Here is a 24,014-nt window from a genome sequence, read left to right on the forward strand (position 1 = left end):
TAACCGCACGGCCACTTCGGCCGGCGTTCGTCTATTTTTTGTTTGTCTGTTGTCGATGTATTATGCTCGCAGTAAAAGGTCGTAACAACGTGATAAAATTGTCTCTGATAGTGCTGTTAAAAGAATTACTGTTTGTTGCGAGTATGAAGAGTCTTGGGAGAGACGGCTGGATATTTTTAGCAACTACTCATACATGAGATTACAGGTTCGAGTGCTGTTGTCCACGTCTCTTCCCGTACATGTCACATTCAATCTGAAACAATTCTGCTATTTCAGTACTTCCAAAAATACTAATAAAGGTCATGATGCTCACCTTTGTTCTCATGAAATAATAATGGTTTATTGTGTCTCTTGTACAATTCTCCACATAACATCAAAAGAAGCGAACAGGAAACTCTAGTTACCCTTAGTTACGAGTAAACCACAGAGAGAGCAATATTCCGAGTCAACAATATAATTATCATAGAGTCTTTCAGATAACGTCTTTGCCACTTAGCTTTCTCCGATTCAGTATATTACTTTGCTAGAATGGAAAGTGATGCTGATAACAAGAAGTGACTTTGGTCAATTCTCCTATTCTTAACTGTTCTTTACTTTTTAACAAATCTTTGTAACTGAAGTCAAATGGATATTGGAAGATAAAGGAACTTAGAAATTAACAGTATTTATTGACATTAATTGCAGCAATAGTCAATTAAAGAAATTAGTCCAAGAGCAGCAACAAATACCTAATTAAACTTACTTCATAAAAAAATACTAAGTAGTCTGCTTTAAAGCAATACATAAAATAAAGAATTACATCAAAAACAGACCTGTGTATCAACCCATTTCTTGCCCTGGGGAGTATCTTCCACTCTCCCATAGAAGTTCACTGGTAGCATGTATTCCGGTCGTGCCTTCTCCCATGGATTTCCAAATCTTAACCAGTCATCTGGCTCTTCAACCTGACGAACACATTGTCATTGTGCAAAAAAGAAAGTAATATTTTGTGTTAACAACAATTTTTAATAATGAAGCCCATGGCATGCCTACTTAATCGATTTTACTCTACGCTACCCTGTACAGTCTTCAGTATTGTTTTACTGTTTAACAGTTACACTTCTCCCAGTGTTTGCTTCTTACATAGAGATATGGAAAAATCATTAAAAAACTGAAGTTTAGCCAGCAAACAAGGTGAGATGTATGCTGAGAATTACTAGGTGAGATAATAAAACTGAATCCCTGCTATTTGTTAAGCTGTCCTTAGTTGCCAACAGAATTGGGTGTGGAGTCAATGGAAGAATGCTATACTCAGCATAATAGCTGCTGCTATCAGAAGAGAAGTGTGGGAGGCACATACTTTGCCCTCTTCACATAGTGCTGGTACTGCACTTATTAGTGCTCCATATCAAGCATATACTGAAGCAAAAGTGACTTACATCTCACTTTGTTTGTGACCCTCATTCCCCAAGTAGCTACCCGCAATACATTCAGAATTTTTCAACATTTATTTTGAACCAAACAAACAGACAACAAAATGTGACATTCACTAACAGTTGTTGCACTGTAAACATTAGCAGCTCGAAGTCTTTCAACTTCTATCAGTTCAAGAACTAGAGAGCCTAGAAATCAAGAAACATTTGAAAAATAACATGTTTTGGAACTGTACCTTAGTCAATGTCCACTACCATTACGTCTTTCCCCTCAGAACTATCCTTTCTCCCAACCACAATGTAAAAATTAGGATTTTATTATTTTCTTGTCTGAACATATAAACAAGGTGCCTGCCTCAGAACAACATATGCAGTAATCAAGGGCACTCAATATCCCATCACTGATCATGTTACAGAATGTGACAGCTAGGACTGCCCACTTGCTACACTGTCATCATCTGGATATTTGGATTCTACTTCCAAGTACAAGGGCCTCTGAGCTGCAGAAATTGTAACTTTACCTTTAGCTGGACTGTGAGAGCTTATGTATTTTAATTTAAACTAATTCTCTGCTTCTTTGGTTTTCCTGTTTCATTCTGCTTTAACATTCCCTCTGCCTGCCTAACAGCATAATTTATTTATTATCTCCCCACAGTTTAATCCCCCCATAGTTTTATCATGTTTTTCCTGACATCATTTATTTCTCATTACCATTATCTACCTCTTAATGCATTATATTTCATCACTCACCTTTGATCTATCAGTTATCAATAGTTCATTATCAGAAGTACCCTGCAATTTAAATTTTGGCTCTTTGTTTACATTACCTTCTGATTCCTTCCCACATCTTTCTTTTTCTCCTAGGGTGATTACTCCTTTCCTCCAGCACCTGCAATCCTCTCCTTCCTATCTCTCTTTTCCCCAAAAATGAAATTTTATTAATACTGTATGCCATAGATTCAACTTTTATTTTTTGTATATGTAAGCCCTGGTAGTGAAGTTCCCATTTCTGGGGTTTGTAAGTAAGAGGCATGACATTATACCAAATAGCCACACCTAGAGATGATCCAGACAGGCACTTCGAGGCCAGAAGTTACTGATTGTCCTCTTGGATTAACGAGATGAATCTTTTAGTAACAAGGAACTAAGAGTAAAAGTTTCATAACTGTTTCATATTTAGATCACTAACCTGAATTCAGATCACACTAATATTCAGTAGAGGGTGCATTTGAATAAAAGTGGGAGAGACATAGGAACTTTGAGGAGGAGGAGGATTGGAGTATAAACAGCAAGACATATTTGAGTACCATATATATTTTCAATAGTACTCACAGTCTCCATTTCATTCATCTTTATGTTCTCTCATACTTACAAAGTGGTGGATAAAGTAGGCAAATGTGGATTCTCAAAAGAAGGCTTTTTTAGCAGTATTCAACACAATATGTTTTACTGATAGCACTTCATAAACTAGGTGATTTCTAATCACGCAAATATTTATAAAACATTTTAACATTAGTGTCAACTGCCAAAAAAATTAAATAAAATATCAGCAAACCTGTTCTCCATTCTTGATTTTTTGAGCAAATATACCATACTCATATCGAATTCCATATCCATAAGCAGCAAGCCCAAGTGTTGCCATCGAGTCCAAGAAACATGCGGCAAGGCGCCCCAGGCCTCCATTACCCAAACCAGCATCTTCCTCAAGTTCCTCTAACTCTTCTATATCTAACCCCAGCTGCAAGAATAACATTACTTTTCTTTATTCTACAGCAACAGAAAACAAATTAAGAATAAAAAATTATATCCCCTTTTGTGTAATAAAATGCACACATTAAGTTATTCTTACCTGATACATTGCCTCATCACATGCATTCTGTATGCCAAGGTTAATCATTGTGTTCTGAAGGGAACGGCCCATATAATATTCCAGTGAGAGGTAGTATATCCTCTGCAACAAAAAATCTATATTAATATTTACATCAACACTTCAAGTATATGACAATTCATACTTATTTTGCATGCTTATGTCCATGTATAATATAACTAGCAGGAAAATCAGCCAGACAACAGTAATGTAAGTTTATAAAGCAACAGATTTCAGTATGGTATTAACTCTATATCAATCATATCTGTCAGTGGCACCCAAATCATACACAACATGGAACCAAATAGAATTGGTTGACTTAACTCATAGTTATCATTGCAGTAACCCAACATAGATTTGCTTCTAAAGGAACGATTTGCAAAGCTGTTGGAGAACAGCTGAATGTACTGGAATATCATCAATTTCTAGTTGCAAAAGAATGACGAATTTATATATGAGGTTTTGATTTGACTCAAGAAAACTCAATACATTTTAAAAATTAATTAAATTTTGAGTGAAAAACATTATAATTTGCATTACTTTCTTTACCAGTACTACTCTGCTTGCATCTTGCAATGTTTTATGTGTTTGTTTGTAAGACAAGTCAGTAATTAAGATGTGCCACATTAACAACAGTTAGTCTGGCAAGCTGGCCTATTGGACAGTTTTCCTAGGCAGTTTCCATACTTATTTTGGTAAATGATAGATATGATAGTAGCCAATTTAAATTTACAATGAACTATCAAATAAATATATAAAAGTATATTGTGCAATGAGATGTGACTTTCCTCACTTATGCATGCTACGGTGAAGCTTTTGCAGGCATCTAACACACAGCCCCATGATGAACCATTAGGCTTCCAAGATAGGAATGGTAAAGGCTGATAAAGGAAATTCAGTTGTTGTTTTGTATGAATCAGAATACATTGAAAAAACTCTTGAATTTTTTTCAGTCCAGTAACTTCACAGAACTAGAATCAGACCCCACAGCAAAATTTTAAGCTAAACTTCGTAAATTACTCAACAGTTTTGAATCCCTTTTAAATAAATATGAAATTCGGGACTGCATTACCATGAATCCAACTGCACCGAAACTTCGGTCACAGCCTACGATCGACAAAGAAAATTCCCCCATACGCCCTGTTGTGAACTCAAGAAACAGCCCAGCATACTACATAAGCAGAAAATTGAAGGATCTCCTTACCACTTACTACATGTTCGAACATAGTTATACAGTTAAAACACAGTGGACCTTATAGAACATATCAAAGACATCCACATACCACCAACAGATAGATTTGCCTCACTAGATATTGTAAACCTATACACTAACATCCCAGTAGACGAAACAATTAACATAATAAAAAGTAACCTTTTAAAACACAAAAAGATCAATCTACCAGAAATATACGAGTTAATAGAGATCCTCACACTCATTTTGTCTAATAATTACTTCAATAATAAAGTCTATAAACAAAATCATGACCTTGCAATGGGTAGCAGTCTTGCTGGATTATTAGCCGATATTTACATTAACCATCTTGAGCAAAAGTTCTTCTCATCCAATAACCAAATGAACAGTAAAATAATTTACTACAAGAGATACGTAGATGACACTATTACTTTTTTATGGTAACAGCAGCGAAATTGATGCCTTAGCTGAAGACCTGAGCAAATTACACAACATCAAATTTACAGTGGAGCATGAAATAAATAATAGCATCAATTTTCTGGATCTCAAAATATCAAACATAAATAACAAACACCATTTTGATATCTTTCGAAAACCAACAACCACAGATGTTACCATCAGTAACACATCCTGCCACCCGAACCAACATAAGATGGCTAATTTCCGGTCAATGCTACATTGTATGCATGAAGTCCCCCCACCCCCACTGAACAGCATAAAGAAATCAGCATAATTAAATTAATTGCCCAAAATAATGGCTATGATGCTTCAATCATAGACACACTTTCTCAAAAAACAAAAGTAAAAATTGCTAGCAATAAGTCTTTGCAACAAGCATCAGCCACAATAACTATGAAAGACAAAAAATCAGTAAAATATGTAGCCCTACCATACATAGGCCCACTTTCATATAAAATTTCCAACTTATTCAAGAAGAAGAATGTCAAAATTAGTTTCTCTACCAATAACAAACTCCAACAAAGAGTCATACACTCACTCCCACACAGTAGCATACCCCATAAAAGATCTGGAATTTATAAACTCAAGTGTAACAACTGTCCTAAATTCTACATTGGCCAAACAGGTAGAGCTTTTGAAACAAGATTCAAGGAACACCTTGATGCCCTACGTCTGAAAAACCTAAGCAAATCTGCTTTTGCCACCCATCTTGCAGAAAACAATCATACAGTTGAAAATATAGAAAACAACCTGCAGATATTATACCTCAAAGACAAAGGTTTCACATTGAATCTCCTAGAGGAGATTGAGATTCATACACATAAAAACAGGTTCCCTGATCTCATTTTGAATGAACAGACAGAGTCAGTTAACACCCCCTTCTTAAATAACTTTGAAGAAGCTTTTACTTTTTTTAAATAACTTAAGCCCAATATTCCATAAAAAACATTCAGTATACAGGCCCCAAAAACTGTTTATACGTCATTGAAAAATAGCATAATGAAAACACGTGCATCACATATTATGTCATATATAAGAATTTATCTCCTACTATTGTAACAACTAATTAGTAACACACAATAATTCTGTACTACATATCATGTTTGTAATCTTATTTGTATGTAATTTTATTATTCCGTTTTAGATTAATTTCATACAATAGCAAAGAGATACACTCCTGGAAATGGAAAAAAGAACACATTGACACCGGTGTGTCAGACCCACCATACTTGCTCTGGACACTGCGAGAGGGCTGTACAAGCAATGATCACACGCACGGCACAGCGGACACACCAGGAACCGTGGTGTTGGCCGTCGAATGGCGCTAGCTGCGCAGCATTTGTGCACCGCCGCCGTCAGTGTCAGCCAGTTTGCCGTGGCATACGGAGCTCCATCGCCGTCTTTAACACTGGTAGCATGCCGCGACAGCGTGGACGTGAACCGTATGTGCAGTTGACGGACTTTGAGTGAGGGCGTATAGTGGGCATGCGGGAGGCCGGGTGGACGTACCGCCGAATTGCTCAACACGTGGGGCGTGAGGTCTCCACAGTACATCGATGTTGTCGCCAGTGGTCGGCGGAAGGTGCACGTGCCCGTCGACCTGGGACCGGACCGCAGCGACGCACGGATGCACGCCAGGACCGTAGGATCCTACGCAGTGCCGTAGGGGACCGCACCGCCACTTCCCAGCAAATTAGGGACACTGTTGCTCCTGGGGTATCGGCGAGGACCATTCGCAACCGTCTCCATGAAGCTGGGCTACGGTCCCGCACACCGTTAGGCCGTCTTCCGCTCACGCCCCAACATCGTGCAGCCCGCCTCCAGTGGTGTCGCGACAGGCGTGAATGGAGGGACGAGTCGCTTCTGCCTTGGTGCCAATGATGGTCGTATGCGTGTTTGGCGCCGTGCAGGTGAGCGCCACAATCAGGACTGCATACGACCGAGGCACACAGGGCCAACACCCGGCATCATGGTGTGGGGAGCGATCTCCTACACCGGCCGTACACCACTGGTGATCGTCGAGGGGACACTGAATAGTTCTCGGTACATCCAAACCGTCATCGAACCCATCGTTCTACCATTCCTAGACCGTCAAGGGAACTTGCTGTTCCAACAGGACAATGCACGTCTGCATGTATCCCGTGCCACCCAATGTGCTCTAGAAGGTGTAAGTCAACTACCCTGGCCAGCAAGATCTCTGGATCTGTCCCCCATTGAGCATGTTTGGGACTGGATGAAGCGTCGTCTCACGCGGTCTGCACGTCCAGCACGAACGCTGGTCCAACTGAGGCGCCAGGTGGAAATGGCATGGCAAGCCGTTCCACAGGACTACATCCAGCATCTCTACGATCGTCTCCATGGGAGAATAGCAGCCTGCATTGCTGCGAAAGGTGGATATACACTGTACTAGTGCCGACATTGTGCATGCTCTGTTGCCTGTGTCTATGTGCCTGTGGTTCTGTCAGTGTGATCATGTGATGTATCTGACCCCAGGAATGTGTCAATAAAGTTTCCCCTTCCTGGGACAATGAATTCACGGTGTTCTTATTTCAATTTCCAGGAGTGTATTTTACTGTACCCATATCGACTATACAGCATCTGTAAGTTAACATCGTTATGACTGTAAGTTCTTTGCAAATATTGTTCTCGTTTGTAATGTGAAGCTGGGCCACGTCTTGTAAACATTATTCGTGTGTGCTGCGTGTGTAATTAAGATCATGAGGTTGAAAGTGACGTCCATTGACTGGAATAGCACTCACATAGTGCATATTGAAAAGTGTATTAAGCTTGCGTTCGAAAACATAAACACACGAATATTTCGTCAGGCAGAATTACACAGCTCTGCAGCAAACGAACAACATAAACAAAACTAGGTCCAACTAAGAATGCTTGTAATCTGCAATCTGAAGATGGATTTGTAAAGAAAAATCCGAAACCGGTCATGGTCTGAAGATAGTAAACCTTTTTAAACCATACATGCGGCTGGTAGCTGTTTTTTATATAAATTATAACCTTTTGTTTAGTTGTTTTCAACATGAAGTAAATTTAAAACGGGGGGAAAACAGAAAAGAAACTGCTGACACCAGTATATTGCATCTCACTTCAGAGGGACAGACTATTGATCAAATACTTCAGTGTAATAATATGAGGTACAAACCTTGTCATGCCCTGGCTGTCTATATTTCCAGACAACATAAATAGGATAACAGACATTAAAAGGTCACTTCAGAACTAACAGCAAGTCATCACTGGCAAGATGGCTTTGTACTGAGAAGCATATACAAGTTACATGTTGTAAATATATATTATGTGAAAGGACTGCTCCATCTAAAGAATAACTGTGGGAAGACATCTGCTCTTCCTCACTTATCACTCTAGATTTTGTAAAGGAGACAAAGTAGGGAGGGATATAGTATAATTTCAAGTAGATACTAATTGAAGTTACTGGCAGCAAAATCATTTTATTAAGTTTTCCACACATTCAGTGTTCACCAGTGTTAAAGTCAAATGCTTGCTTACATTATTTTATTTACAAAATAATGTAATGAACTGCTCTGTAAAAAGAGAGGAAGGGCTATTTAAGATATCTGTTACTTGCTAACAATTGAAAAAACCTGTCTACAGGTTCTGCAAGTTTTATTCTTTTGGTAAATGTTGGAAAAAAAGTTTTCAGAAATTTTCTACTGTAGCAGAATAATCCAGCTGTCTCGAGAAGTTTTCAGATAACACCACATGATCTGAATTCACTTACATGAAATGGATGCAGGTAATGGAAATGATATCACTGAAGTGTGACTGGCTGAGCCAAGACCCTCTTCCGGAATTGAGAACCATCTACATGTTTTCACAACTTTGTAGTGGCATAGAGCAACAGCAAGTGGTCAAATCATAATAGTCTTACTTCATATTATAATTTATTAATGGGCAGTTTGAAATGACACAAACCTGTTATCAAATTTCAAATCTGACAAAACATCACTTCATCTCTGTGATAAAGTAGTGGCTTCATCGGTATTCAAAATGTAATAAAAGTTGCATTACATGAAACCAGGCATCAATAACTTGTAATGTGCAAGTAAGACTGTATACTATGCACTATGATCTCTGTTTGTCCAAATGTAACAGAAGGGGAGTCTGTGCCTAAGGAAGCTTGAGTCAGGCTTGGAGTGATACTCAGATCACCTAATGGTTAAGATAACTGCTAATGAAAGGCAAGAATTAAGATTCAAATGTCAAGGTGGCACCAATTTGCATTACTCATCGATGTCAATCAGCATCTATTGTGTTTTCAAAACACTGGTCATCAGAAACCCAACTCTCACTTGACATCCTAAAAGCTGTGGATCAAGACAGTCAGGCAGATGTAGTACTTCTTGACCCCTCAAAGAATTTGATTCAGTTATCACCGTTTGCTAGAAAAAGTATGATCACATGGGATATGAAACAGAATTTGTGACTGGATTAAAAATTTATTGGGTATGGATGACAGCACATTATGTTGGACTGAGACTCAGCCAGAGATGTAGAAGGAACATCAAGCACATCCCAGGGAGATACGTCGGAACATTTGCTTTTCATTTTTATATTAATGACCCTTTACATAATAGTAATCCCAAGCTTTGCAAGAGTGCCAATTTGCTTTATGAGTAAATGTTCAGAACTGTAAAACTGTGAACTTCACAATGAAAAACGTAATGTCCTATGACTGCAACATCAATAAACCCCAGTGAAGTCAATCTGGTTGTATCAATTTGTATTGAAGTGAAATAGAACTGTCACAGACATTCAATTGTATTTAAAACAGCGGGTTAAACTTCAGTTCCTTAGTGGGGAGGGTGGGGGTGAGGGGAATCTGAGAATTTGTTACTGCACCTGTCTCCCCCCCCCCTCTCTCCCCCTGCACTCACTCAAATATAACTTGAAGCCCAAGATTTTAAATATAATAACAATATATCATTATTGTATTAAAACATTTTATACAACAAATTGTTTACATCCACACACAGTACAGCACTTCAGCATAACTTCCTAGGAACTGCAAATCAGATAAATGCATCATTTGAAAAGTACTTGTCCAAAAATTTTACAGAGAACTAGGTCATCCAATTGATTCAAGAAGTATAATAGCAACAAACTATCAAAACTTTGACAACTTATACGGTATAAAATCGAAGCGTACAGTCACCATTATGATTGCTAGCACTAAGATTGTGAACACAAATCTGTAGACTACAACTGTATGCGAACGTGTAAATGGAGAGGTCGCTGTGTCTTTGTGTTGTTTCCAGCTATGTTCAGAAAAGTCACTCTTTCCAGCACTTTTTCTTTGCGAAGCACCTTTCCCCTTCTACCCTGCCTTCTCACAATTGCCTGTAGTTTACCAGTTCCGCTGGTCAGCTCACAAACTATGTCAGTTTTGTTGTTGGGAACAGTGTGGTCAGCCTATGAACAGAAGCATTTTCCTGGCTGGAATGTTTTATATTGCCAGTCAGAACGAAAACCAATCCAGGTGTACCAGTCCTCAGGAAAACAAGTGAAATGTATCCTGTGTTACACAATGCAGGGAATTTGTTAGAGTATCTTGCCATGTTCAAAAGAAGGAATGAAGGAAGATCAGGTTCAGCACCCTATCAACATTGATGTCATTAGAGATAGCACAGGCTCAGATGGTGTCAAGGACGGGCAAGGAAATCGGTCATGCCCTTTCAAAGGAACCATCCCAGCATTTGCCTAGAGCAATTTAGGGAAATCACAGAAAACCTAAATCTGGATGGTCAGATGCGGGTCTGAACCACCGTCCTCCCAAATGCGACTCCAGTGTGGCCATGTTTGAGGCACTCAGTTCTTGTGATACTATATTCTCCAAAAGTTAGCAGAAAATTTTGGAAATAAGATGATGAGACTTATCAAACAAAAGCGCTGGCAGGTCGATAGACACACAAACAAACACACAAAATTCAAGCTTTCGCAACAAACGGTTGCTTCATCAGGAAAGAGGGAAGGAGAGGGAAAGACGAAAGGATGTGGGTTTTAAGGGAGAGGGTAAGGAGTCATTCCAATCCCGGGAGCGGAAAGACTTACCTTAGGGGGAAAAAAGGACAGGTATACACTCGCACACACACACATATCCATCCGCACATACACAGACACAAGCATAAATGTCTGCTTGTGTCTGTGCATGTGCGGATGGATATGTGTGTGTGTGTGTGTGTGTGTGTGTGTGTGTGTGTGTGTGTGTGTGTGTGTGTGCGCGCGCGAGTGTATATCTGTCCTTTTCCCCCCCTAAGTAAGTCTTTCTGCTCCCGGGATTGGAATGACTCCTTACCCTCTCCCTTAAAACCCACATCCTTTCGTCTTTCCCTCTCCTTCCCTCTTTCCTGATGAAGCAACCGTTTGTTGCGAAAGCTTGAATTTTGTGTGTATGTTTGTGTGTCTATCGACCTGCCAGCACTTTTGTTTGGTAAGTCTCATCATCTTTGTTTTTAGATATATTTTTCCCACGTGGAATGTTTCCCTCTAATATATATATATATATATGAGATCTTTGGCTATGCCTGAAGTGCAAAGGAGGCTAATTATAAAACATTGATGTGTCTCACCATAGCACATTGCTCTAGTGTGTGGGACCCACAGCAAATAGTACTAACTGGAAATGTTGAATGTATTCAAAGAATGGCAGCACCAATGGTCACAGGGTTCTTTGACTCATGGGAGAGCATCACAGAGATTCTGAAAAAACAAATGGTGGATGCTTGAAGACAGATGGCAATTTTTACATTAATGCCAACTTACTATGAATCAAGAACTAGTATTAACAGAAGAATCTAAGAATACACTTCAGCCCCCAAGACATCACTGCTGTAGTGACTGCGAGGACAAGATTATACTAATTCCGCACTCTATTCTTGAACAGAATGGGGAAATATCCTCTCTGAAAGTATCTGTCCTCACTACTTTTGTCAAACAGTCACTGTGCACAGGCAGCTTTCGTACTGAGTTTGAGTATAATATATTTTTAATTATTGTAACTATGTATATATCTGAGATGCAATGGTTCTTTTCTCACACGATGCAAAACAGCTAGCCACGTAGAGGCCGATGGAGTATTGGTGGTAGCAAACCCAAGCTGTGCTACATTACTTGTAATGCTGACCTTACACAATTTTAAAAATGCTTCTTTTGCATGCTAAAACTACAATACAATGGTCTGTTGCAGATGCCAAGGAAATCAAGAAGGCAGACCATTATGGGGAGTTGAAAAGAGCAAACAATAAAATTAATTCAAAATTTATAGAAAAAATTCAGTAACTGATGCTAGAAGAATGGTCAAAGGCTTTTTCAGTACCCAACTTAGGCATAAAAAAACCAAACAAAAAATTGTAATATTTCAATTGAGACAAAAAACTAATTTCATTTGTGAGTAACAGACAACCCTCATCAAGTGCATAAAACTATTAGGCAATGCAGTCTGCTCACAGTATGTTGACAGTACTGCAGTCTTGGAATTCACAGTAACTCCTCACAGATTTTCTAAAACAGAATGTTTAGCAGGAAAAGATTGATTTGGAGCATTTCTGAATGAAACCCAAGGATCAGAATTAGGAGAAACAAAGCAGCATCATGCATTAACAGGATTAGTGGGCTTCATCAAAATTATGTTAAGAAATAGTTTGAAAACCTCAAGGATTTTTCTTCTTCTAATTGTGGCTTCACACCAAATAGCATATACCACATAAAGCAGGTAACCAGAAGAGCCTGGCACATCATTTGCCAAAAAACACAAGTTCTAAAATATTTGTCTCAGTAAAAATTCAGTTTTTACTAATGACATTGCGTTTGACAAAAATTTTTATTCCTCTTCACACACTGAGGTACATGGGGAACTGATTTACTGCCTTTACCACTTGAGGTTGGGAAAAGCTGGTGGATGTAGTAGTTTAAATTTTTAATTATAATCTCTTCCCACATGCACAGTAGGCCTGTCAAAATTAACTGAAATAAATAGAACAGCATTACACTGATGTGACAATAGTTATGGCACACCATGAGGTAACAACAGCCATGGCACACCACCTAATATCGTGTCGGACATCCTTTTGTCCAATGTAGTGCAGCAATTGGATGAGGCACAAATTCAACAAGTCATTGGACATTCCCTGCAGAAATATTGTGCTATGCTACCTCTATATTTGTGAAACTGTTGCCGAGTCAAGACTTTGTGCGCGAACTGATTTCCTCATTATGTTCAATAAATGTTGGATGGGAGTCACAACAGGTGAACTGGGTGGCCAAATCATTCGTTCAAATTGTCCAGAATATTTTTCTAACCAGTCACTAACAATTGTGGCCTGGTGACATGGCACATTGGATTTTGAACATGAAATACATGAATGGCTGCAAATGGTATCCAAGTAGGCAAACAAACCATTTCCAGTGAATGACTGGTTCAGTTGGACCAGAGGACGAAGTCTATTCCTTGTAAACACAGCCCACATCATTACGGAGCCACTACCAGCTCGGACAGTGCCTTGTAGACAACTTCGACCCGTGGCTTTGTGGGGTCTGTGCCACACTCCATTCCTACCATCAGCTCTTTCCAACTAATATTGTGGACACATATGACCAGGCCACGGTTTTCCAGTTGACTAGAGTCCAACCGATATGGTCACGAGCCCAGAAGAGGCACTCAGGCGATTTCGTGCTGTTAGCAAAGGCACTCGCAACGGTCATCTGCTGCCATAGCCCATTAATGCCAAATATGAGCTGCACTGTCCTAACGGATACATTTGTTGTACATCCCACATTGAGTTCTGCAGTTATTTCATGCAGTGTTGCTTGTCTGTTAGCATGGACAAGTCTATGCAAATGTCGCTGCTCTTGGTCGTTAAGTGAAGGTCGTCGACAACTGCATTGTCCGTGGTGAGAGGTAATGCCTGAAACCTGGTATTCTCGGCGCATTTTTGACACTGCTGATCTCGGAATACTGAATTCCCTAATGATTTCCGAAATGGAATGTCCTATGCGTTTAGCTCCCTTTCCCCATTCAAAATCTTAATTCCCGTCATGCAGTCGTAATCAAGTCTGAAACCTATCCACATGAATCACCTGAATACAAATGAGAGCTCTGCCATTGCACTGCCCTTTTATACCTTGTGTACGCGATACTACCGCCATGTGTATATGTGCATACAATGGTTGCTGTAGTCATATTTTTAGCTAAAATTCCTTGATCTACCAGAATTCGCTCCCTAATACTTTGTTGTGCAGGAGAAATGGATTTTCGTAACAGTAAATCTACATCTACATCTACATCAATACTCTGCAAGCCACCTGACTGTGTGTGGCGGAGGGTACCTTGAGTACCTCTATCGGTTCTCCCTTGTATTCCAGTCTCGTATTGTTCGTGGAATGAAAGATTGTCGGTATGCCTCTGTGTGGGCTCTAATCTATCTGATTTTATCCCCATAGTCTCTTCACGAGATATACGAAGGAGGGAGCAATATACTGTTTGACTCCTCGGTGAAGGTATGGTCTCGAAACTTCAACACAAGGCCGTACCGAGCTACTGAGGGTCTCTTTTGCAGAGTCTTCCACTGGAGTTTATCTATCATCTCTGTAACGCTTTTGCGATTACTAAATGATCCTGTAACGAAGCGCGCTGCTCTCTGTTGGATTTTCTCTATCTTCTATCAACCTTATCTGGTATGGATCCCACACTGGTGAGCAATATTCAAGCAGTGGGCGAACAAGTGTACTGTAACCTACTTCCTTTGTTTTCGGATTGCATTTCCTTAGGATTCTACCAATGAATCTCACTCTGGCATCTGCCTTACCGATGATCAACTTCATATGGTCATTCCATTTTAAATCACTCCAAATGCCTACTCCCAGATAATTTATGGAATTAACTGCTTCCGGTTACTGAGCTGCTATATTGTAACTAAATGATAAAGGATCTTTCTTTCTATGTATTCGCAGCACATTACTCTAGTCTTGTCTACAATGAGATTCAATTGCCATTCCATGCACCATTCGTCAATTCGTTGCAGATCCTCCTGCATTTCAGTACAATTTTCCATTGTTACAACCTCTCGATATACTACAGCATCATCCGCAAAAAGCCTCAGTGAACTTCCGATGTTATCCTCAGGGTCATTTATGCATATTGTGAATAGCAACGGTCCTAAGACACTACCCTGCGGCACACCTGAAATCACTCTAACTTCAGAAGACTTCTCTCCATTGAGAATGACATGCTGCGTTCTGTTACTTAGGAACTCTTCAATCCAGTCACACAATTGATCTCATAGTCCATATGCTCTTACTTTGTTCATTAAACAACTGTGGGGAACTGTATCGAACGCCTTGCGGAAGGCAAGAAACAAGGCACCTACCTGGGAACCCGTGTCTATGGCCCTCTGAGTCTCGTGGACGAATAGCGCGAGCTGGGTTTCACACGGTCGTCTTTTTCGAAACCCATGCTGATTCCTACAGAGTAGATTTCTAGTCTCCAGAAAAGTCATTATTCTCGAACATAATACGTGTTCCAAAATTCTACAACTGATCGACGTTAGAGATATAGGTCTATAGTTCTGCACATCTGTTCGACGTCCCTTCTTGAAAACGGAGATGACCTGTGCCCTTTTCCAATCCTTTGGAACGCAACGTTTCTCTAGAGACCCACGGTACACCACTGCAAGAAGGGGGGCAAGTTCCTTCGCGTGCTCTGTGTAAAATCGAACTGGTATCCCATCAGGTCCAGCGGCCTTTCCTCTTTTGAACGATTTTAATTGTTTTTCTATCCCTCTGTCATCTATTTCGATATCTACCATTTTGTCATCTGTGCGACCATCTAGAGAAGGAACTACAGTGCAGTCTTCCTATGTGAAACAGCTTGGGAAAAAGACATTTAGTATTTCGGCCTTTAGTCTGTCATCCTCTGTTGCAGTACCATTTTCGTCACAGAGTGTCTGGACATTTGGATCCATGTGTATGAGACAATGATTGCTGAACAGCCCTCGTACCAGTTTTGGGAACTGGTTTCGGTAGTCCGCTGCATTACTTAACACGTCTCGTAATCAACCCAGTAAATTATTCGTACCCGAGGCGGCGCGGGTGTTCTAGATACGATAGCGATGGCCTCGGCGCTGCACCCATTAGCAGGAGCCGTTGCTACTCACCAGATGTGGGACGGCGCCTGCAATGCGATACGTGGTCCCAGTTCACTGACCGCGCAACCACTTTCACTTGCGGCCCCATACATCTCTTACGCCGATACCCGACTGCTCTGCCTGAAGCGTGTCGCTACAGCGATACACGACGATCTCAATTCATAAACGATTTGTAGGGATCGAGTCAAGCGAGTCACCAGCAAGCCTAGTTTCAAGCTGTTATCTGTTATAGGCTAGTTACACGCTGTTATCAGTTACAGTCTGTTATCCACGGCCAGACAACAGGAAGTGAGCCGAGATTGGAGTACGACATGCAACACATGTAAGGCTTAAATTTGGGCTGCCTGTGTAGGATCAGCGAGCAGCGAATCGGACTGCAGGAAGGTGTCACCCATCCTGCTTCTATTGGACGTCTAGCGTATTTACACCAGTAGTTGAACAATTACATTAGTTTCCACACACTGAGGGGGTCCCCCCCCCCCCCCCCCCACAATCAGTTTTACACTGTGAATGATCTTAATCTTATACTGCGATTTAAGTTGCCAACTTTATATTATTACGTACTCAGTGGTAGCCTTCGGTTCCAACAATCACAGCAAAGGTATGTTTACACTCTGAGCGGTTCTCTCGGCCTTTTCGTGGACGAGTTATTATGCAAAGTATTCAAGTAATTATGTTTGTGTATAGAAGTTAGTTTGTATTTTAGTTTTATAATTTAGTTTCTCCTCTTTTACTCTCTTTTTGAACAGATCTGAGAATGAATTTATAATACAGAGGGATCCAAGTAAACGTATCCACTGTTTAAAAGTCCATAACTGGCAAACTAATTGACGGAGTTGTCTCATGTTTGGTAGTGTAATAGTTTGTAGTTCCAGCAATCGCCACACAAGCGATGTATTGCGTTGTATTGTTTTGTCAGATGACAGTCGCCAGATAGTGTTTTGTTCTTAGTTGCATCTAGTTACTCGAGTAAACATGGCTGGCGCAAGGCTTACATTCGATGACAGGAAGTCAGTTTTGAAGTGGTATTTTAAGTACGAAAACATTAATGAGGTTCAACGGCAATGGCGAAATGAATATCAAACAGTGCCACCGACACGTTTAACGATTCGTCGCATCCGAGACAAATTTGAAACCGAAGGCTGTGTTACAGATGTACACAAACAACGATCTCGGCGACCTGTAACAGTAACAAGTCCAGCTAACTCCCGTCGTGTGTTTTCACTTGCTCACCACAGAAGTCTGTGAGACAGTGTGCCCGTGAAACTGGAGTGAGTCGCTCAAGTGTTCGGCGAATTTTGAAGACAGCAAAGTGGAAGTGCTACATCCCACGATTGCTACACGCAATGAACGAGGACGACCCAGATTGTAGAATGGAGTACTGCGAGTGGTTTACTAACATGGTGCGCAACGATGAAGAGATTGCAGAGATGATTGTGTGGTCTGATGAGGCACAGTTCAAACTCAATGGTACAGTAAATCGCCACAATTGCATCTATTGGGCCGCCGAAAATCCGAACGTCCATGTAGACAAAGCCGTGAATTTGCCAGGAGTAAATGTGTGGTATGGGTTGTCTTACCGGGGCTTGATTGGGCCATTCTTCTTTGACGGCACAGTTACCGGTGAGATGTACCTTCAGAAGCTTCAGACATCCATTTTACCTGCCATCCGAGACTTGTATGGAGACGGAAGAGTTTACTTTCAACAAGATGGTGCCCCACCCCACTACCAAAATCGTGTTAGGGCGTATCTCGACGAAAAACTACCATAAGATGGATTGGCCGTAGAGGTGCTGTGGAGTATCCACCACGTTCCCCAGACCTAACTCCTCTGGACTTTTACCTGTGGGGAACACTAAACGACGTCGTTTATCGACAAAAGCCACGCACATTGGATGAACTTCTAGAATCTATCGTACATTCATGTGCAAATATCCAACTGAACACGTTGCAGCCAGTAGTTCGTGCTGCAGCTCGGCGGCATCGTTTGTGTGTTGATGTTAATGGTGACCATTTCGAACACCTACAGTGATATCTTTAAGTTGGACTTTAAGCTACACTTTCACCAAAAATGAGACAACTCCGTCAATTAGTTTGCAAGTTATGGACTTTTAAACAGTGGATACATTTTTTGGACCCCTCTGTATGTCGAAACCGGTACTGATACCACTTCTGTGACATGCAGCTGAAGTATAGGGGCTACAACAAAAAAATAAATTTTACAAGACGGTCACTGTGTAAGTAACTCTTCATCATATAAACGATCCCGATGGAAACAAACAAGCGCGGTGATTGGTCAGCGGTCATAGGACACGTTCACGGGTGTTGTTACGTTATTGGAAGTAGGTTCTAATTATACTGTATATAAGATATTTTATGTTATACTAGCGCTAATGAAATTTTAAGATTTTCTGCAGCATTAACAACAGCAATAGTTTTGCTGTCAGTAAGCCCAATGCTTACGCCATGTACTTATTATTTCAAATCTCAGTGTACAGTTATTTCCTCCGAACAGTTCTTGGACGACATTGTGGACAGTTCTCATCGGTACATGTCAGCTTGGTTTGTAAATACTCTCAATTTCTCCTGTTAACGTGAAATATCGAAACGCTTGATTTTTCACCTTCTTTTTAATAAATTTGAAAAATATGGTATAGGATCATTACAAAAATACCACCAAATCTACACAGTTGCGGTAGCGTAGTGGGTACAGTAACTGCAGCAAGCTTGTGGGTATCAATTGCTTTTATGTTTATCGAAATAGCATCTTATGTTGCACACTTGAGAATAAATGGAGTGTGCGGAGGAAAATCAACCTTTGTATGTGACAATGCACTACTCATCATTCGTCAGCTTGTAAGCGGTGATCTTCCTTTACAGAAGCGTTCAATTATACACATCATTCCGAAGAAACATCCGGAGAATAGGAGGGTGCAAGGAACCTCTCCCATGGAGGGTAATGAATAAAATGGTGGGAGAACATGTGTGTACTATGAAAAACAGATCTTTGTACATACGAAGATATTGTGCGATGTTAAAATAATCTAACTGATTTTTAATAACTTTGAAAGTTTTTCAAACACGTTTGTTTCTTTCAAATGAACTTTCAGTGTTTATTTAAAACTCGGCATTAAGAACCCCTTATCCGAAGGACCAAATTACACTCTTTAGCTGTAAGATCTCTTCCTTACAAATACCACTTACGTGTCACCTGAAGATTTATGTTACAGGTAGTACCAATGAATGTGTGCTACGTACATCTGAAAATTTTGATTTCACAGTTTCGCCAAAATAACTATTTTTAAAAAGTACCACGAAACAGAGAATTTTCCACTATGGCCGGCCGGACAATCTAACTCCATTCTTCCTGAGAACGTGTCCTTTGCTTTACTCCAAGTGCCTCGTCAATCGGCGACGAATCTGGGAGATATGGCTACCGCGACCAACCGGAAGTCATTTAAATGTGGAAACCTTCCCGCTGATCTGAGATGTTGCAAAACAAATTTACGGGAACCTCAAGCGAGAAAAATGTTTCATAGGTCTAACATGAACGACTGAAAACTGTTTTTTAATGGATACATCTTCTCAGCGTCATCGATTAGCGGTCTGCCGATGAATGCGAGGTGAACACCCATCCCTCCCACATTTTATCTCACAGATTAGGATGAATCTCACCGAATGAACTTGATATTGTCCTATAATGATATCTTGATGTGACTAGGATTGCCATACGTCCGGGTTTCCCCGGATTTGTCCTAGTTTTGAGTCCTGGTTTTCTTATACAAATGCCCACAGTAAAACTTTTTTTTTTTTTTTTTTTTTTTTTTTTTTCGTGGGACTAAGTGATGTGGTGCACTGGTTAACACATTGGACTCGCATTCGGAAGGACGACGATTCAAATCCGCGTTGGGTTATCAAGATTTAGATTTTCTGTCATTTCCCAAAATCTCTACAGATGAATGCCGGGATGGTTCCTTTGAAAGGGTACCGCGGATTTCCCTCCTCGTGCTTGAAACAATCGGAGTTCGCGCTCCGTCTCTGATGACCTCGATATCGACGGGACGTTAAATCCTAATCCTCGTTTGTTTATAGAGAAAAAATGGATTGCAAATAAACAAATTTTAAGAAATCTTAGTTAAATTCACTAAATGAGGACTAGTGCGTCGGTTCTTTCGTTCCTTTTACGTTGAAGAACCAGCGGCTAATACGTTTCAACGTTCCCTACCCCCTATTTCCCATACTTCTTTACTGAGAACAACGAGAAGCCGCCAAAAATCTGGGATTGTATGCGTTGAGGACGGGAAAAACCGGCCGGTCCAAGCCGATACCGGTATTTTAGTTCTGAATAACTGGTATTTTTCGGTATTTGTTTCGTCTCGGTTATAACACATATATTTTTTAGTGATAACCAAGAAAAAAACCGAAATATTAGTTAGCAGTAGCAGAAGTGCTAAAATTTCATATTTTTCAATAACAACTTTTTTAAAAAAGGAGTAATTTTTATTCGTAAAATTTGCATTGGTTTGAAATATTGCGTTATTGTAGAAAATGGGAAAAGCGATCAGTGATACTATAATAACAATGCCGGCAGAAACGAGCAAGCCGGCCGTTGTGGCCGAGCGGTTCTAGGCGCTTCAGTCCGGAACCAAGCGGCTGCTACGGTCGCAGGTTTGAATCCTGCCTCGGGCATGGATGTGTGTGATGTCCTTAGATTAGTTAGGTTTAAGTAGTTCTAAGTGTAGAGGACTGATGACCTCGGATGTTAAGTCCCATTGTGCTTAGAGCCATTTTAGAAACGAGCAACACACACATGGCATAAGAATTCGTACAGTATTGCTGAGACAGTACTGTCCCTGTTGCCATGTGCCGTGGCCTAAGGTACGCGTGTGCGTTGTACTGCAGAATGGCATCAACCCTAGTCTGGAAATATTTTTACGACGTGACGTAGCAGTGAAGAACAATGCTTCATTTGGTTTAAAATATTAAAGATCTTCAAATGGTTCAAATGGCTCTGGGCACTATGGGACTCAACATCTTAGGTCATAAGTCCCCTAGAACTTAGAACTACTTAAACCTAACTAACCTAAGGACATCACACACACCCATGCCCGAGGCAGGATTCGAACCTGCGAGCGTAGCAGTCCCGCGGTTCCGGACTGCAGCGCCAGAACCGCTAGACCACCGCGGCCGGCTATTAAAGATCTGTCTGCCATTTATATGAAAGAGGAAGGAAACTGCGGTAACAGTAATAAATTAAAAACTTAACAGCAATCCATTCATGTAGACAATAAAAATAGAAAGTAGCCGATCTGCTGCCTATGTCTACATGATAAGCCTTTATCTGCTTGTAGACTTTGAAAACGGACAAATTAACACGAAAAATAGAGTTCTTCACCCTCAATTTTCACCTTATCCTCAATTTTCACCTTTTAGCACTGAGTATTAGTAATGGCCAAACAGTGGTATGATGCCCGATTACATGTTTTCTGAACAGTTGCAAAAAATTACAATCAATAGGAGAATATTAGTGACTTTTTACAGTATTCAGCTACTTATTACTCTTCGAGAAAAGCAGTGAATGGACGGACTAAATTTTCTTTTATTTGCCTGTTTAATGTTTCAATTCTATGTATCCTGAAACAGTGAGACGAAATTTTTCAATCTACGATTACTACACGCTATTAAAAAAAAAATTGTTACTTCAGAAGCCGGTTATTTTGCGCGATTTTAACAGTCAGGTTAAACTGAGGCGGAAAAAAAAATCGATATAAGCCAAAACCAGTTGTTTCAGCGATAACCGCCGTCCCTAGTATGCACCGCGCCGCCGCCCCGCCAATCTATACGCAAGCAAGTCAACAGTCTAACAAGGGAACCTCCCCATCGCACCCCCCTCAGATTTAGTTATAAGTTGGCACAGGGATAGGCCTTGAAAAACTGAACACAGGTCAATCGAGAAAACAGGAAGAAGTTGTGTGGAACTATGAAAAAAATAAGCAACATATACAAACTGAGTAGTCCATGCGCAAGATAGGCAACATAAAGGAGAGTGTGAGCTGACGAGCGACGTGGTCCCGTGATTAGCGTGAGCAGCTGCGGAACGAGAGGTCCTTGGTTCAAATCTTCTCTCGGGTGAAAGTTTTAATTTTTTATTTTCAGATAATTATCAAAGTTCAGGCACTCACACATAATCAACTTCGCTCTACAAAATTCCAGGACATGTTCAGATTTGCTTGGACATATACAGAATTTGACGGTCTACGCACGGAAACATTTGAAAACGTAAAAAACATATGTTTTGACAGAGCACAGGGAAAACTGTGCGACTCTGAAACTGTTGTATTCATTTGATGCAGTTTATGTGACAAACTCTTATGTTTTCATCACTTTTTTTGGAGTGATTATCACATCCACAAGAAAACCTAAATCGGGCAAGGTAGAAGAATCTTTTTACCCATTCGCCAAGTGTGCAAGTTAGGTGGGTCGACAACATATTCCTGTCATGTGACGCACATGCCGTCACCAGTGTCGTAAAGAATATATCAGATGTGTTTTCCTGTGGAGGAATCGGTTGACCTATGACCTTGCGATCAAATGTTCTCGGTTCCTATTGGAGAGGTACGTCCTTTCGTCTACTAATCGCACGGTTTTGCGGTGCGGTCGCAAAACACAGACACTAAACTTATTACAGTGAACAGAGACGTCAATGAATGAACGGACAGATCGTAACTTTGCGAAAATAAAGAAAGTAAAATTTTCACTCGAGGGAGGATTCGAACCAAGGACCTTTCGCTCCGCAGTTGCTGACTCTAACCACGAGACCACGGCGCTCATCAACTATTATTGTCCTTTACGTTGCCTATCTTGCACATGGACTATTCAGTTTGTATATTTTGCTTATTTTTTCATAGTTCCACACAACTTCTTCCTGTTTTCTCGATTGATCTGTGTTCAGTTTTTCAAGACCTATCCACTGTGTCAATTTATAACCAAATCTGAGGGGGGTGCGATGGGGTGGTTCCCTTGTAAATACCTTTCATTCCACATGCCCACACTGCGAACATAATATAATGTTTTAACCGTCATTTGTCTTCTAGTGATTGAGTTCAATAACAAATAACTGCCGCCCGGAGTGGCCGAGTGGTTCTAGGCGCTTCAGTCTGGAACCGCGCGACCGCTACGATCGCAGGTTCGAATCCTGCCTCGGGCATGGATGAGTGTGATGTCCTTAGGTTAGTTAGGTTTAAGTGGTTCTAGGTTCTAGGGGACTGATGACCTCAGAAGTTAAGTCCCATAGTGCTCAGAGCCATTTGAACCATTTTTGAACAAATAATTTAAGTTCATGTTCATGACTGCAAATAAGTAGTACATTCAAACCATGAACGTCACTATAAGCGCTTTCACAAATCACTGTTAGTATTGTGTGTAATTTATATCATAGCCGCTCATCAGTATAAAGCATGCGCAAGCTGGCGTTGACAGCACTGAAAGACAAACGGGGAAACATCTTCCCCTCCCAAGTCCCCGCTTCACATTGGACGCTATGTTCCTCTCACATGGGACGCTATGTTCGTCGGTCAGCTTATTGTCAACGGTCTGTGTGTGCCTCGGAAAATAATCCGATTTAACCAAAATGTCGCGAGTTTTGGATACCTTTCTCCGGGGTCGGGAATTTAAGTGACGGCAAGCCTAGATGCGACGGAGGTTTGTTGACGTAGTCAGTGTCACATTAGCTGCTCCACATGCTGAAAGTTAACGTAATGCTAGTGTTGCGTCCTGTCAAATGGCTTTTGTCTGTCGTTTTGCTGCACCATGGAGCACAGTTATTCAGGAGATACGAACTCGCAGTACGGAACATTGCGCAACGGGAAGAATTCATTGTCTCTTGGCTGGGGAGACTGCATTGTCTTGCAGAG

The 24,014-nt window shown here is 40.7% G+C and overlaps 1 protein-coding gene across 1 annotated transcript in view; it reads right to left on the reverse strand.

Moving 5' to 3' along the window:
* The window catches only part of LOC126195105 (glycogen phosphorylase), a 171,186-nt gene that overhangs the window by 34,643 nt on the left and 112,529 nt on the right, over positions 1-24,014 (reverse strand). Inside the window, exons 2-4 of the mRNA XM_049933575.1 lie at positions 3,262-3,363; positions 2,968-3,150; positions 813-944 (exon numbers count right to left, since the gene is read on the reverse strand). Of these exons, the coding sequence (XP_049789532.1) occupies positions 813-944; positions 2,968-3,150; positions 3,262-3,363 (417 nt within the window). The remainder of the gene's footprint in view (positions 1-812; positions 945-2,967; positions 3,151-3,261; positions 3,364-24,014) is intronic.

This window comes from Schistocerca nitens, chromosome 7 (genome assembly GCF_023898315.1).
Source record: "Schistocerca nitens isolate TAMUIC-IGC-003100 chromosome 7, iqSchNite1.1, whole genome shotgun sequence".
Lineage (NCBI taxonomy): Eukaryota > Metazoa > Arthropoda > Insecta > Orthoptera > Acrididae > Schistocerca > Schistocerca nitens.